At 31.2% G+C, this 18,756-nt stretch overlaps 1 protein-coding gene across 10 annotated transcripts in view; it reads left to right on the forward strand.

Annotated features, from left to right (window-relative positions):
* LOC111425700 (transmembrane and coiled-coil domain 2 protein Dmtn) overlaps positions 1-18,756 on the forward strand; it is a 34,094-nt gene that overhangs the window by 1,441 nt on the left and 13,897 nt on the right. For 8 of the 10 annotated variants that reach the window (XM_023059908.2, XM_023059906.2, XM_023059907.2 and 5 more), the window contains exon 2: positions 3,478-3,634. The exons of 1 other annotated variant lie outside the window; for it this stretch is intronic. In XM_023059908.2, the coding sequence (XP_022915676.1) occupies positions 3,478-3,634 (157 nt within the window). Of the gene's footprint in view, positions 1-3,477; positions 3,635-14,155; positions 14,244-18,756 lie in introns of those variants that run through there. One more of the 10 variants, XM_023059916.2, reaches the window with a different exon arrangement.

Consider the following 18,756-nt stretch of genomic DNA (forward strand, 5'->3'; position numbering starts at 1 on the left):
GGGATTTAGGAAACTTCTTGATGGGGGCAAGTAGAACGCCCAAAACCTTTTAAATAATAACTCTTAACTTTAGTCCTTAGCTTTTTCAAAAACTTTTTCCGGAACACTTCGGACATGAAGTACCCCGGTAAAATATTCAACTCTTTGAAAAAAATATCGGCACAATCAACTAAAATTTCGTAAAACAAAAAACTTGATTTTTAGAACTATGATTTTTTTCCAAAATAATACTGAGTTTGATAAGTTCTTGTGAAAGAACTTGGTAATGAAGTTACTAAGGGTTAAATAAAGTTATTGCATAAGAACTTCTGCACGTTTTTAGTTGTTTCCCTTAAAATTATTGTCTTTGTGTTTGGAAGATAGAAAATACAGAAAAATTCTAGAATTGCTATTAAGACGCGAAATCGTAAACTTAATATTAAAAAAGTTTTGCGTAGTTTTCAGTTCTTATTCGAGGATTCGGAACGTTACTCAACATGTGTTCATTATTGTGGTTAACAGCGACATGCTTCCTTCAACGTGGTTTTTCTCAATGGCAGCGTGAAGTGAAATGGGTATTTGCCGTTTTAATTCAGAATGCGCCTCTGTTGACGTTCCTCATCGTTTTATCTATAACAAATGTTGTGTGAAGTAATCTTATAATGAATGATTCCATTTCATTTTCAACAAACATGCTTTCTCATAACGGACAACTTTTAGTATTTTCTCAGCCTCGTTGACGTTTTTTTAACGCAACCCACCGGACAATCACGAAACATAGAAACTTTTCTATCGCTACCTTCCACATATTCCAAAATATCTTTATAGTAGACATTCGATAGCCGACCTATTCCTAGTCAGTTCCCCAAGCTTTTATTACCAAGATCTAATTTAAACAAATTATTCTCGACACAGTTTTTCACTGATTGTTCCATGGATAAAAAGTTCGTTTTTATGGTACAGTAATTATAAATCTAAATTACATTAAATAATTAATTATCACACTACAAAATCAACCTTTAGCTTAATTCGTAAGCTTTTTCTTTTTTCGATTTAAATGAAAATCCAAAATTTACTAATTTTGAATTCTGTCCTGCATTACAATAATTTTCATAGTAAATTTCTGCGTTGTTATGTTTCTATTACATTTGATGTTATTTTTTACAGTACTTGAATGTTTCTGGTTCGATGCTTGATAAATTTGAGACAGACTTATTTACGTTTGGTTTCTGTGTTAATCTTTATAAACCTCTTCATGTTCAACAAATAATTTATTAACATCTTGCTAGAGTCTGACAGCTCGTTCAACATTCAGGTTGTTTTATACAAAATATTCACTTGTATCAACATCATTTAGTTATTCCTCAGAATGCCAACTCTTCAAAATCATCTCATCTGGTTGGATGTGCCAATTTAGTATCTGCGAATGCGGATATATGACAGTTAGTTTATATAATTCCTTGAAAATCGGGATTCTTCCTCAGTCTATAGGCTGCAATAAATAAATCGTGTTTTTTTGCTAAAAGTACCATTAATACATTTTTGAGTTGTAAACTGTGAAGGTAATACAGTTGAAGGTGTCAACTTCTTTTATTTAAATACACTTAAACTTCTGCCACAAAAGAAATCTGTGATACATATATTCTTCGATGCTTTAATGTCACCAATCAGACCAACCCGGAAGTGTAGGACGACAATAATACCAGTATTAGTTAGTTATAGGATATTGTTGTGCAAAACAAAAGATCGACTTTGTTTAAGTCAAGTAACCATGACCATTATAAATCGGACATGTAAAGTTTATGCCAAAGCAAGAATCAGCAAAAAAGCAGTTTTAAGCTTGTTTCTGAAAAAAGTTGCAACATGGAATTCGAAACGCCAAACAATATTTTAATATAGACCCACGGAAATTTCTGGTTTTAGTTTTATTTCTAATAACACCCACCGTGAAACGAAGTTATATTTATTGATCACTCTTTGCGTCGTTGTTAAATTTGGTTCACGACCGAAAATTCCACGAAGCTTGCTTTTGGTTAAACGTAACTTTCTTCATTTTTGTAATGGCTTTTCACAATGATAACGCGTTGTTTCTTTATGTAGCACTCCACAATTAATAATCGGAACCATCGCAGATGACTGCTGTCAAGTTTCAGAGCTGTCACTTGCACAGACAAAAAAATAGCGCAAAATTTTAATGGGCACTCTTATTGAAACACCTTTAAATGATCTAATATTTCATTTGGATGTGTTTGGGACTCAAGTTCTTAAATCGATATATCAATATATTTGTCTAGGCACGCTACTGGGCTGCATGTAGTAATGTTATCTAAGTAAGAGGGTAGCCACGGATTGTATTTGCCAATCAATCAACAATTTTATTTCCTTCAGTGTATTACTTTTAATAAATAGCTTTTTCTCTTCAATAAGTAAGCATTTCAATCGATATAAAACGGAATTGTTTTTATGGATGTTTGGGTTTTTCTCTGGCAGTACTCTAATATAGAAAGTCCAACAAGGATTCTCTAAGGCGCTTGATTTTAGTGTTAAAATCTATCCTAAAAAATCTTTCGATCACGCCAAATTCAAACGCGTTACAATCATTATTACATGCAGCATAGTGTGCTAAATACCTGATTGCGTCTCATTCAGCCGAGTTTGCTTTTAGATATAACACTCAATCATGCTATCCTTATAAAATGAAACCGTTTACTCTGCATATTTATGAGGCTATATAAAAATTAAATGCTTCTTACTTTGCTATTCCAAAACAAATACCTTTTTAATTCTTTTTAGAGTTGGCTTGAGTTGTTGATTTATATGTAGATTATTTCTTTTAAATCTTTGCAATTTGTTAAATCTAAGAGTAGGAAATTTGTGTACGATGCACGTATGCCAGCTGTCAGGAAAAATCAGTCTATATTTAAGAAGCAGGCTTTCTATACGCATTTAGTTGAAATTTTCAAGTAAGGAAAGTCTATAAATATTAAAATAATTTTTTTTGAACAATCTGCATGTTGATTGTTACTTTGGTATAATTCGGCAAATACTTGTTATTTAATTTTAAAACTTAAAGATTTTTGTTTCTAACATTAGTTATTGAAAATTATATGATCTCGTTTTGTGTATTTGCCACGTCAAAATTACCATATTAATTCTTTTATTGCTTAAAGACTTGAGATCTAATCGTTTCCCCGAGACTAGTTTAAAATACTTGTATTTTAGGGTGGTATTCACAGTTAGCTCTTCCAAGACGCTTAAAAGGATTCTGGTCGACCTCAATTGTGATCATAAATTTTTGACAACCCAACCATATATTGTTGGTAACTTTTGACATAATTTCCACACTACAGAGTGGTTCAACCGACTTAAAGTTCTCTTGAACGGACTGCTTAATGAATGCAAAACAGTTTTTTAAACTACTAAACAAATGCTTAATTTTTAAACGTTATGCGATAAATAAATTTAAAAACAATAAATTAAGATCAAATATTTATTTAGGCTAGGTGCGATGGACAGTTTGCACGTATCTGGCCAACAATCGGGTAGCAAAACATCAAGTCGAAGCACTTCCCCATGCAGACCTCGAAGCTCAGAGTACCAAGTTCGTGGTCATCACATGAAATCTTTAAGTCATGGTTCGGCAGATAGTACTAAGGTAAATTTAATAAATCAAAATTTTTTTATTACAAAATTATCACATCATCTACGTCAAACACACAAAAAAATCATTTCAAAAATTGGCATACATTTTTTTTGTAATTTGAAAAAGCACTTCCACTGCACTTGAAAATGGGGTTTTAATATTTTATTTTTCGATTACATTTCGGGTCCAACTTTAAAAATGTTCTAAAAATGAGCTTAAACGCATAAATATTTCCAGGAGCAAAATTCCGATTCATCTCTTAATCATAAAATAAGAAATACATCGTTGTCACTGTTTCTTCCAAGATTCTAAGTGATACAACCGATTCGCCAAATATATCTACTTGGGGATTTCTCAAAAACTTTCGTCACATCGCGTATTATACCTTTATTAACCGTTGTTGACCGACGTCGAAACGATTAATTTTAAAAGCGCAAGTCCAACTTGGATCTTATCCAATCAGCTGCGTTATACATAAACAAAACAGTACAGGAAAAAATTGATTCGTGTTATTGTGCCAAATTCTTTGCAACTACGTGTGTACAATTTGGAATTTGAATAGTATAAATTTTAAAATAACTTGGCGAAACTATAATTAACTATAATTATTTTATAGAATTCACCGTGTATTAACATTAATTTTACATTGAAATAGTAGGTTTAAAATGCGTGGGTGGTACCGGAAGTGTCTTTTGAACAACGGCGTCTTTACATGAACAATGCACCACTCTTCCGGTGTTGGGTTATTAGGGCGTTTGTTGCACAAGTCCGCGTCCGCTTTTTAACATTCTTTTCCTCCTTTTCTTTTTTGTCATTTTCATGCTTTTTTTTTCTTTTTCGTCATTCTCCACCATGAAGTATTTTGCACGCGCAGCTTTTTCTTTCGTCATCCTCTTTCATTATTTTTTCACGCTTTGTTGAGGAAAGCGTGCGTCCGCAAAGTCTTTCGGGTCGTGGCCTTTCCGGGTCACGAGGTGAGGGTTCTTTTAGTAGACTTTAATTTCTCGTCGATAGCTTTTACGATGACTGACTCGTTAGTTAAATGCATTAATTAACAAGTTTCTTTAAATTTGCAATTCATTTTATTTATACTTTTTATCAAATGAGTCAAGTGACGTGGTTTGTGTTTAACGTAAGTGGTTCAAAGTGCGATATTAGTCGCGATTGAGTGTTTTAATTGAGGAAATTTATCTTTTTTCTACTTCCGTGATGTTTTTTTTAAGTGACTTTCACTTGAAATTGGATACGTCCACGTAAAGTAGAACTAAAATGGCAAGACTAATTAGATTAATTGTATTGAATGTGATTAGGAATTGACAAAGTTTCTCAGAAAATAAGAGAAATTGTTTGATTTAAAAAATTATTTTAAATCCTGACCTAGATTGCAACTACTTTATTATACACGTCTGTACAATCTTGTACTGATTAAATCTGTACAGCAAATGGTAATGAGAGATATGTTCAAAAATTGATAATTAACTCTACTTTAGATTAGGTTTTTTAAACGGAATGAAAGTTCCTGGAAATTAGAAATATTCAATAAATACGGATTAATTCTAATTTTATAACCGTAAAACATTCCTCAATTTGCAATACTTTCTTTAAAAAATTTGAAAGTTAGTTATGACAAAAAATTATAATTATTTCTGTTTTATTTAGCTCTCAAATAAATTATTTATTGACATAATCTTAATAACTCGGAGAAACAATATTGATCGTTATTCTCATTGATTTTTCTTATCTATATTTATAACTTATTCTAAACACCGCAACCTTCTCCAAAACTTTCAAATTGTGCATATTATTATCATCCAGATACAAATGCTATGTATTCAGTTTATCGCATAAATAAGCTAATGTTTGCCAAAATTCGAATTCGGCAAGATAACTAAAGATTTCATGACCTTTCCCATATAAGAAAATGTTAATTTTTTGATGTAACTGATGTAGTAAAAAGTTTTTGCTGTTATGTGAAAATTGTGCAATGGAAATTTTTATTTGCCGAGATAGTATAAAGAATGGAAATAATTTCGATTTTCTTGACATTCTTTACATTACTCCTCCTAAAACACTCAACGATCGTACGCCGAGATACCTTGGCAAAACTACGCGAGGCTAAAATATCTCTCCACATTCTCCTCCCTTATCTAAATGACCAATATTGATCGGAATATTGCTGGGGCCTAAGCGAAATTCATTGTTTTGTTATAAATACCTTTGAATAATATTTGGAGAATAACTTACCACCGTTTCGAATCCCTCCCTGCTTTCAAACTAATGGGGTAAAACTGCAACGTATTTATTTACATCTTCTTTACGAAAATAACCTTTTTCCATGTCTATTATTATCATCGTCATATTTGCTAAACGAAAAATAAGCCTAACAATAACAACAATTTCATCTCGATATTTTGATGAGTTAATGTTAACCGTTTGATTTATGTTTTAAACGTAAACTGATTTTTTTTTCTTTCAGGAATAAATCAAATAAAATAGATCAAAATCGATTGATCTATTTTTAGTTACATAAATCCAGTTACAAATTTTAAAATCACCAATATATTTTAATGTTATGAAAATCTTACTAACAGAGAGACATCGCAGTTAACACTTCATACTTGTACAGAGTAACATAACTACCTAGCATATGCTGCATCTGTTATACAGTCTTAATTGAATATCTTCGTATTATCTTGATTGCATATTGCACCGCAATATTGGCTCCTTTGTCTAGCGTCCGAGTAATTATCCCAATGGGTTTCTAATCTAACATCATCTGCTACGCTCTAATTATGTTTACGTATTGTTTGACGTGGTATAGACCCAAATAATTGTATTTTTGAATGTACAGCGTTTGCTAACCCTTTTACATCGAAAAAAAATCGTCATTTTTCCTAGTTAATTTACAAACGACAACTATACAGATATATGTATATACGAAAACTATCGAACAAACCTCCCATATGAGAATTGTAGTATTTTACAGCAATTGACCAGGTGACATCATTATTATTTCCGTCTTTTTGCGTGCGCTGTATTGGCAAAATACACTACCTTATTATCTTACCATTCGAATATCCTTTTAGTGTTGATTATATAAAACTCGTTATCTCCTTTTTGCGTTGATTTATCACGTAACGAAAAAATTTTTGGGGAAGTCCTTTCTGTTAGCGCGATTATTACTATGCCGCAATCAGACAGGTGCGTCCAACTCAGATATTGATGGTAAGTCCATTACCCATTATCTGATAAAACTTTAATCTGAGGTGAGTACACCACTTTATATTCAGTTCGAATATCGAAGTTTAAAAATATTCACAGATAGGTAACATGATGATTGAATTTCAATCATAATTAAGCTTTTTTGCAATACATATATTAAAACATGGATTTCATCTAGGTACAGTTTCTTTTGAAATTAGAATGTGAACAATTCAAATAAAGATATTTCTTTATATATGTATTTCTTATATAACTATGATATAGTAGATGTCTCAGATGTGATTCTTCTCGAAAAAGTATTTTCTAGGGTATATCACGTAACATGTATTGGCACTTTAGGAATAGATTTATTGCAACATTAGTTTTTGCTTGTAGTAATACCCCAAAATCACGCTTGAAAATGTTAGAATTCTCTTTGATTTTATTTTCAAAGAAACAGTGATGTTCATTCATAATTTAAATTCATTATTTGTTTCCTCCTGGTTTTCCTTTTTCTCTTTAATTTTTTACTCACCTTCTACACCGTTCTAGCTTCTCCAAGAATTTTTGTAAATTGCACAAGTCTCCATTAGTTTTTTAAATTTAATTTGAACTTGAAAAGGCATAGAATAGCACCGATTATATCATTTCAACGTGCTTCAATAAATTCGGAAATTCTTAGAAACAACCGATATTTTCTTAAATACACGACCCAGAAAAATCAGAAATTTTCATTCCAGCTTGATTAGAAAATAATCATTAAAACTGATTATCAGATAATGTTTTAATATAATTCCTGCACTATCAACTTTGATATCTCGAATGGGACTTGTAGCTGGATTAATCTTTTTACATTATAAGTTCACGTGAATATACGTTCAATAAGGAACTGATTGTTATCATTCGACCAACCAATGTTTACTACTAAATTGCTGAAATAACTTAAAAGGGGGATTCACGGAAACACGTCCATGCGATACGACCCACACTCTTCCGAGTGTTTAAATTGGATGTGTAGGAACTATTTGAACCGAGCCGTGAACGGAGCGAGTGAACACGAGACCACGAAATGGGTGCTCGACACTCGTTGCGATAAACCTTGCCAAGGGTGTTTTATTTCGGTTCCAAATATTAACGCCGAGCGGATACATAGGGCTGGTTTTACGTAAGTTTGTCGAGTTGAAACGAGCCGCTGAAAATCGATACGAAAAGGAGGGGGTAGATCCTATAAAGCTGTTAATATTTTATTCGTAACTAAAATAACTTTTGTAAAGAATTGTTTTAGTAATATTTTGTGCTCACAACGCAAATACGGTAAGATCTATGGTTTTGGTTCCGATTGCTTCAGCTAGCACAGGCTCGGTGGATTATCTTAAATCCGAGCCATAGGAAGGCACACAAAACAGAAAAAATAATAATAGTAATAATAATATATATCTATGAACCCAAGAAGAATTCAAAAGAAGAAATAATAAAAAGAATATATATACATAGAAATAAAACCCTAACATGAGCTAATAAGAATTACGTCGACTTACTCTACAAAGAGTAGTCGGTTATTTTTGTGGTCCTAACGTTCAAAGAGTTAAATTAATAATGTTAATATGTAATTGGTAGAACCATAAAGCAGAACATATATCAAGGGAATAAATAACATGTTAGCAAAATAGATTCCTGAGGGGTGTTCGTGACGAGAGTGATAATTTCTATGCGAAACTAGCTACAATCTGTTATGAAACAAAGACATGTACTGCTGGCCCAGACAGACAATATTGCCACCAGCTTATTATCGTGCAACGGATCTCATAGATCTTAGAAAAGTCAATAAGGTTGACATTCAAGCAAGACATTGTTCAGATGTTCTTTCACCGAAATCCTGAATACACTAATCGAGATCAATGAACGCTGCGGAACTCTTGTCTATTGGGAAAGGAGTAAACGAAAAAGTCCGGAAACACCAAATTCTATTATATAAGGTATAATAATAGGACAACATAATAGCTACACATTTTTAGTATTCCCATAAACACTTGTGGCTATCGTCGTAATAATAAAATAAGGAGTCTTTAAGATCTTGTTTTCCAAGGAAAAAGAAAAGGATCGGAAATGATCGATGATAACTCGATGATAACTCGATGATTGGTGTTATAATACTTATAAGATTCTGTTCCTCTAAAACGTGTGTTTATAAAGATAGAAAGTAATTGATAATCTTATGTAGACTGCATAGTATAGAAAAGGCGTTCTAGTGTTTGCTACGAACAACATTAATATGCCTGAAAACACCCTACAGATTCTGGCTCATTACCTGAAAGTAAGTGGTTAACGCAGACTTTTTACGTTTAATGTATGACGTGTAATACTGAACTTGATGTTGTCAATGACCAACGAACAGCTTATGAATTGTTATTGTTTGAGCAGGAGCATCCAAATAATAAGGAGAAGGTTTCAGAAATTTGCAAGAAAAGTTCATAAAACTGACTTTAAATCTCGAAATTACGATAGGTGATTTTATCGGTTGTTGAAACACGAAATCATAATCGGAGTGTCTGTATTAGTTGCAATAAACTGAAGTAAAATAGCCGAAGATCGACTCAAACACGTTGTTTTCTAAGTTAACTATCGAAAGTTGATTTATTGTAAGATGAGGATATTTTTCGCCATATATGTATAGTTCAAGTCTAAACCGCTAATATTGAAATCCTCAAGACAGTTCTGTACAACATATATTCGAAATGTAGATTTACATCTTGCAATTAGATTTCAAATTGCGCTTTCTTAATGAACAACCAACAACTAACGCCCTCTGGCAGATTTCCACGACCAGCGCATGTACTACCAATAAACACGTGGTCATAATTTGTAAAGACTAGATATAAAAGAATAGTGGGTGCACTATATGTGAACACCAAAACCATTACTACTACTTTCTTCATTTCTAAGTTCCGATGTACTTTTTTTTGTTTGAAAAATAAGAAGTAATAAACAAATTTCATCCTTAGTGCCTGCATGATTTTGTGTTAAATGAGTGATGTCTTCGTTCCGGCGTCAACGGAGCGGTTAAAGTTAAAAGCGATTTTTTTTATTAATAACAATGATAACATAACACATTTCTTGCAATGCCAACTATCTACATAACTACTAAAAATATTTATGATAATAGTGGTAATAAATAATATATTGTTACATTAATTAACATTACTTGAGCAATTTTAAATTCAACCTTTAGTCATGACTTTACACGATTTAAAATCGTTGTTGCCTCCACATCTGACATAAAAATTGTTATTATTAATATTGTTAATCAAAGTATCTACGAGAAATTGGTACATTCATAAAATTTTCAAAAACAGGTGCACAGAAAATTGAACTATGATTGCTGGAAGCGAGGGCTTTTATATGATTTATATTGCTCTCGGATTTTATGGGAGTTATTATAGTTCAATTTAGAGAAATGTTCCTGACATGTATAAAGGTTTACGGCTTTTAATTAATATAATAATTGACGGAATTAATTGGTTTACTCAAGGATTTTATGAATGCACGAAGAGTAAGATCTTTAGAAGAATACGATTTTTTACCAGAAAGGTTTAAGTAATTTATAATAAACAGAATAAGTTCTTATCTAACATCTAATACCACATCGCTTCACTAAACATTGTTATTTTGATGCAAAAGTGTGGGTAAACTTACAGCAAACGATAAAATTGTGGCATAGAAGAGAAAAGTCGGGTTCTTCACCTTTGGGTTTTCCTAACTAATTTATGTTTTCGTTTATTATTGGTTAGCTGTTCGTTAATCCAAGCTTAAATGTCAATTATAGTTTTGTAAATTATTACTAAGTTTGGTATTATTGTATAATAATTAAATTTGAAGGGTTTTCTTCAAAAATAATAAAAATATCGTCAACCATAACCTTACATTTATTATCGGAACAAACACAGTTTGTTTACAAACATTTTCAAAAATATTGCAAAATCTATCTATCTATCTCTAAAATATCTAGTTAAAATAACATGTTTATTAATTCTTATGTTTTTAATATTATTGATATAAACCAGTGAGTTTTTATATCTGTTTCGTTATCAATAATAATTCTTATACAACGATTTTTTTAGTGTATTTTAATCAAACATTACTATAATTGAATTTCATTTCTATCTAAATAAAGCAGCGTGATATTACCTTTGTTTTCTTTTATCATTTTGTTTAGATTATTAAACTTATTTGTTGGTTACATTTAATTTCAGTTGTTATATATGCAGTGTTTGAAGTAAGGCAAATTTCTCTTTATTTTCTCTCAATGTAACTGTTTAAAGAAATAACTTCAAAACGTTTACCCAAACGTTGAACATAGCTTTTGCATTGCTACCGTGTTTGTTCACGAAGTGGTGAATAGCGTGTGGCACATGTTGTGTATTTTGCTTATGTCCATGTTATTTCGAATTACTGTAGGGGTATTTGAAGTTGTAATTATAATATTAAAAATGTACATGTATTTTGAGTAAAACGCAAACTGAGCAAATTTTGCTATAAATTACAATTGGTACGACGTACTGTGTGTATATAATAAATAAATGTGATTGCGCTGAGCTTATCTTTTCGATTAGTATACACTGTCACGTGTCTCTTTTTACAAACGTCTCGGTGATATAAACCGAGATTTGCGGTTTAATTTTTTGTTCTTCATACTGATTGCGCGTTCGAATGCTATACAGTTCTCTCTAATCGGGAACCAAAAAGCAAAAGCGAGTAATTGCAATATATTGATATTTTCAAACATACAGCTTTAAGTCTTTGGTATCGACTGCTATTTAGATTTTAAAGCAAATTGCTCTGAAATTATAATATCTTTATTTGAAATAAAAAAATAATTTCTTAAATATTTTATAAAGATTTTATAAATATTTTATAGATTTTTTTACGACTTTTAGCAAGTCGACAGCAACTTAGAAATGTTCGGATTTACTTCTTGATGCTTTTACACGGAATGAATTAAAATAAATATCCATCAGAAGCCGTGAGTCAGAAAATTTTGAACCTGAATTGCACAGGTTTTTCTTTTATAAACATTTTTCAAGAATGTCATCAAAAATAAAGCACTATCGATCAAAACAAGCAAATATCGGATTTTTCAGTAAGGACATAACAATTTTGTATTTCAATAAAACAGAATAATTGAGATATTGGGCTGAAATTTATTCTAGATTCAGTACACATCTTACATTCAACTATTGAATTTGATATCGGTCAAACGACCACTGCAAGCTAGTTTGTAACAAACGATTCTCTGGTTCCGATATGTACTCTTTCACGCATATCGGCCGTAACATTAGTAATTTAACGTTGTTTGCTTATTGGCATAAACCAACGACTTAATGTAAGCCAATAAAAAGAAATCTAATGGCGTTAAATCGCATAAGCGAGGATCGATTTTCGAGATTACTCGGTTTCTTTGCAATATATCGATTATTTAACCAGCTGTATGGCACGTGGCACCATCTTGTTGAAACCACATATCACTGTTAGTCTTTCAACATGGCACCATAAGGAACTCTTTGTGCAAAATCTTTATGCAAAATTCAAATATAAGTTTGAATATAAGTTCAAAAATATAGTTTGAGAGATTCGCAACATCCAATAGTGAATACCTCAACTAGAATTTAATCGCTATATCACGCATAGCCTGTGTGGTGGGACCTTCAATGGACAACACTACTGATGGCGTATTAAAATTCAACAATACAATGTAATGCAAATAATATGTAAAAGGTATTCACGCGCATTTTGGGATAATCGAAAAAAGTTCGTTAGAAAGCATAAAAGTCATTACGGATTAAGGTAGTTATGATTCGGTATTTCATGAAAAGACCAAAGTATGTTTGAATAAATGGAATTATAATGCAGTAATTACTGCTATTGGTAACAACTTTATTGTGGAATCTTGAACTATCCCTAAAAGACATAAACAAAAAGAACGGAAAGATATGACAATTTCTCGCCCAAACATAATTACGCTATATAACTGATATGGTATATGGGAAACGTGGGACACGATAATGCAATTTCCAATTATGGAATAATTAATGTGCTAGACAAAAAATGGTGGAGTTTGTTCTTTGCTATCGTCAATGATATATTGCGGTACATGATGAAGGCAGATGATAGTATATCAATCTAGACCATCTTTACCAGTTCAATGAAGTTAGTCTATGGTAAGTCCCTGGCCACAAAACCATTGAGGGCAATGAAAAGGTGGACAATGCCAAAGAGGCAGCGAGGACGCCGTTTATTGTACTTATTATACATGGGCGGTGGTCTTAAAGGTACCCTTACGGTCTAAAGAGCTTCCAAGCGACTGACAGGCGAAAAGTATAATTACTCCATCGCAAAAGAAAACCAAAGAGGTTTTATGCCTCAGCAAGGGGAACCTAAGGTTGCTCTAAGCTTTCTTGACCGGCCATATGCCCCTAAAATACCACCTCTTCAACATACAAACATAAAGGAACAAGACCTCGAAGCAATACTAAGGTTCATCAAGGACTTATATTTGCCCTAAACCTTTGGAGGGCTTAAGTTACAATAGATCTTAATACTTTCAGAAATATCATACAAAATGTCTCGTATCTCTTTAGTTAATATGTTTTTTGTAATAAAAAGTTATCTTTTTCTAAAATTTACAATTAGGTTATATCTTGGCCGTAAATGGGTTAATCTGGTGTACATTGTATAATCTGAAAATACAACCACACACACCCAATGTATTCTATGAAGGTGTTTTGTGTACTTTGAGACTTTGAAACGATTTAGTACAGCTTACGTGATGTGTCATAATTTTTCTTTCGTCCTCGTTTAGTATTTATACATCATAATTTCATTGATATCATTTCATGTTGATATAAACATATTATGTGTCACAGTTTGCGTAATATTTAAGCTGATTCTTATTTTTGTAATTTAATATCATCGTCCGTTCTGCATCGTTTTCTACACAAATAAATAAATCCTGTACATATCAGTACTGTATTAAATTTCTTCGAAATCTTATATAAATATTACTTAAATTCTTATGGATTTTCAACATTTTCCTTAATTTTCAATAAAAGTTGAAATTTATCGAAAATTATCAATGTTATTTATTGATATATCAATCCGCCTCTGATAGCATTTCTGTAAGTTTATCCACAAGTTGCTCAATCCTTAGTTCGTGTTATTAGTATTGATCGTGATGAATAATTGAGAGATTGTAAAGCGGATGGCAAAAGCTCCCATCTATTCTTCCCGTTCACGAGGTACGAGGTGCGACCTTCATCTTCTCTCTTTTCGTATTGTTTAGTGCATCGTAAGTTACTAAAGGAAAATGTCGCGAAACGTGTTACGCAAATGACGGAGTTAGTTTCACGATTTCCTCCTCTTGAAGGTGAGTGAAATAAAATCGCTTTTACTGATTGTTACAACAAAAAGGGAGATGACTATAAAAAGAAAAAGTTAAAAAGAAAACTGGTCTTGAATTGACTTGGTTGGAATGATTTCTTTTTGATTTTCAAGATTTCTTTTTGTTTTAACTTGTGAATGTTGTAATTTTCTTATTTCCTTGTTAGATTAGATTTTGTTATCTTAATGTTTGTTTTAATTTAATAAATAAATCCTTTAAGAACTCAATGTTTTTGTTGGGTTAGTTAAAAATAGATAGATTTTTTAATGAGACCTTGTTTTCTAATCGGATTCAAATTATGTTTTAAACGCCATGTGCGAACCAAAATAGATTTTACACTGTTCGTTTTATTTTTCATTAGTACTCATTGTTAGTACAAAAAAAATGTCCTGTTTATTGAACGTTTATTTCTACTGATTCAAGATTCCTAGAACTCAAACATCCGAAAGTAAATTATTAAGTTGTTTCGAAATACAAAACGTTTATCGATGCATTCAAGGTTAACAATTTTCTCACAAAAACTTTCTGTATAGTTATGATATAAAAATTAATTTCGCAAGCAATTTATACAAACGTCGACTTTTAAATTGTTGTTTTTTTTTGCGTCACCAATTAACCAGAAACATTTTTAAAAGTTATTTTACTTAATTAAGAATTGAAAACATACGTTGTGTTGAAAAGAAATATATGAAACCGAATAGGTACAATTTCATTCAATTATCGCACGAAAGTACGAAACCATTGATCCAATTGTGCGAATCGATATTTACGTAATTCGTTCGTGTTTCAATGCGTAAACTTGTACAATTTACGTACATTCATATTTGCTCTTGTTGCGGAAGTTGAATCGAAAGATGTTTTTACAAAAGCTTGTTGCTACAAGTCTCGACACGGGCCGGATATGATCGGATACAAAACGATCGAGGTCTAAAATTAGTTGCGTTTAAAAATATTCAAATCGCCATACGTGCAAAGAATGCAACGTATTGTGTTTCTCGTATGGTATACAACTTTGCGACAATCGAAATTTAATGGGAAGGTGGTTGTGCTCGGCCATGTATAAAAAAGTTCAAGGACTGCATAGTGTAAAAATAAAGAGGGCATTTAATCGAATAGAAATTAATTAGTTTTGATAATTTAATCTCGACAAATAAATAATCGTTGATAAGGTTGTGTTTGTGGAACTAATTTAAAATTATTAACGATTTCGCGGAACGATTATTTTTTTATGGTTGTATATGAAATTGCAGGGTCGAATTAAGTTACTTTAAAAATTTAAATTTGAAAAATTTCTTCTAGATGATCGAACACAATAAGTTCTATTCAGTGCAAGTGTTTTTTAAGACTACCTACATATATCTAGGACACTTGCTTGCACTAAAGCCATAGAAAGCTAAATATTAACCTTAGATCACTGAAAAGTGTTTATAGTAAAACGTGTTTTTTTCGAAAATTCTTTAGCTATATGTTGATAAACATATACATGAAAATTTTGGGAAATTACCCTCTTCAAGTTCATACTTTTAATAACAATCACCACTATAAATAGGTTTTTATGGCATTCCTACGTTAGCAGGAACGATATTAACATTTTATGCGAACTATGTAGTTCTAATCCAATTAAATTTAACGTTTATTTCATCAATAAATACAAACTGTTAGAACGATAATGGTATTTTTAAGCATTTATGCTTGGAGTATGATTAAATGCAAAAACGTTTTGAAAATAAGAAATAAAGGAACGATTAGAAATGAAAGAGATGAAAGATTCTTTTCTGCTTATTAATTAATAGAAGCAGTCCCCATAAAGTTAGGTCACACAGACGCGGATGCGATCAAACGAAGCTTTATTATTACATCAGAGTGCGTAAATACAAGGAATCTGTTAGAAAAGTCGAGTGATAGATATGACCAAAAAGGAGTGGATACAAGGCGGTAGTAGCGATTAGCCTCAGTAAACCGCGTTTAGTCACCTGATTACAACGATGGAATTCACAGAAAACCACATTGAATAAAGCGCAATAAAAAAATCGAACATACTATCTATTTGGTAACAGTAACATGTTACACTAATATTATTTCGTAATTGTGATGATACACTTTTTATTATATACGCAAGATACAATATTATCGCTATGTATGTTACTAGATTTATGCTGTTCAGAATTTGAGTAGAAACATTCCAGAAAGTAAATATCATAAAGTATTATACCGTTCACCTTCGAGGTCTTATATTAAATTTCATATTTTTGACGTTGGTCTGCTCAAAGAACTTGGAACAGTAATTGATTATAATGGTGGATCTGCACACGACTACTTTGCTTAGCGTGCAGACGGATGGGAACGAAGATGTAGTTATGATAAGTTTATAAATATTGTATAAATGCCTTTCTGAAATGATAGACACATCTTCGACAAATTCGAATAAATGGTGATCAATAGGATAATTTTGACAAACGCTTTCAATAACTTATCTGACCCACATAGTTGATAAACCACCTGAAGAAGTAAATGATGTGTGAGGAAGGCTATATCAACTTGTAGTGAATAAACTTTCAAATAAATCAATGCTGTGATATTGTATATTTTTGATATTGATAACATAGATTGATGAATTGATGATAAAATAAATTTTATGAACATTAACTAGGTGATATTATCATCTCTTATCTGAATTATTTAAGTGAACCTAATATTACTGTGAATAAAAGAATGTTACAAAAAGTTGATTGCATCAATTATGTAAACTCAGACAAAATAACTTTGATCAATTTTATGTCATAAATTGATCACATGAAAACAGTGAAACTATTTTATTCATTGAAAGCCTTACTTAAATGAAATGTTTATAACAATTACTTTTTTTATTTTGTAACAGTTTTACTTTACTACTGTGTGCATGATTTTTTTAACATGAGGGTGTTTTACATCTTTCTCTTTGATTTTTATATAAGTGTTATGATTTGTGTATGCAAAACTATTGGTCTTTACTAATATATTGGGTGCAATTCAAAACCTTTTTATTTTATCAGTTTTTAGTGATGATCACAAATCCACAGTTAAAGTGGTTTTGAAGGGTATCAATAAATCATATTCACTTATATTGAGTTATAGGACTTATTGACGATAACCACTTCAATCATGTAATAAATTGATATGATCCTGAAGATGCCAGAGTGAGTGTTGAAACCGGTAGTGCTTGAATCGTTCGTTATTTTAACGATAAAATTATTATATCGAGGCATTTCATTTTTTATTAATCAGTTTGTTGTTAATTCTGTCTTATATTACATGTATCTCAATATCTGCATAGAAAATAATACCTTTCCATAAGATGGGGAGATGCCTGATTCAGGTTAATATTCCATTCGAGGTATTTTCTAGTTGCGACCAATTAACATACCTCCAACATTAGCAAAATCGAGATTTATTGGATCTCATTTTTATATAATTTGCTTTGATTACAATCAACGTTAGCCCAATATTCAAAGTAGGACTCATTTCATGGGAATCCAGATGTTCCTCTCTTTGGAATCTTTTGGAATCTTACAGACGGCGAACAAACACTATCAGTGCATATTCTGAGTAAATGTTTGCAAAAAATACAATCGTTTTGCGTTAAAATAGTTTGATAGCTATAATTCTATATACTTCAATATTTTTAATGTTGAATCATTCTTATTATCCATATTCCAATTTAATCATGATAATTTCAGTATTTTTTAATAAATATTTAAAAGTGGTTGCTATTCCGACCCTGCAAAATTTAATCGGTAATATTGGAAGTGCAGTGAATTCCAAATAAAATTAATTTAGGTTTTATCTTTTAATCCGTCCAGCGAATATACTCATTTATAAAAATATATATGATGGATAGGAACCATATTACACTTTGGACAGATACAGCTCTCTCCTTTCCTTTTTTAATTAATCTGTACATTTTCAATTTTAAACGAATCGCGTTTATCGATTCCGTTAGAAATTCAATAATTTTAACCAAACCGGCAATGTTACTGACCGCGAGAAAACTGGCACACTGTGTCTCTTTGATATCGATTTTGAACCTGTATTCCAAGCTTTAGTCGGTTTTGATTTCGTTTGATAAATATGAAAGGGTAAATTAATTAAAAATATTTAATAGAATTGTGTTGAAATTGTGATTTTCAAATAAAATATTTCCTTAATAATAAATATAAAATGTTAATCCTTTATGTAGTGTATTTATTCTGATTCATCGAATGATTGTGCTTCTTGTTATTTAAGTTTAAAACATACCCTTATAAAAATGATATTAATTCCAATAAATCCTATTCACAATGAAACGTAAATAAAAACTCCTTTATCGTAAGGTATTTACATACAATATCTATATAATCTCACGAAAACCCCACCTTTCTCAATCAACACACAAAAATAATCGCATTTCAAAACATCATCAGATCCATTCGTTAAACATAACTTGATTGTATCACGTAGTATTTTTTTTTTAAACAAAATG

Source organism: Onthophagus taurus, chromosome 1 (genome assembly GCF_036711975.1).
Source record: "Onthophagus taurus isolate NC chromosome 1, IU_Otau_3.0, whole genome shotgun sequence".
Classification (NCBI taxonomy): Eukaryota; Metazoa; Arthropoda; class Insecta; order Coleoptera; family Scarabaeidae; genus Onthophagus; species Onthophagus taurus.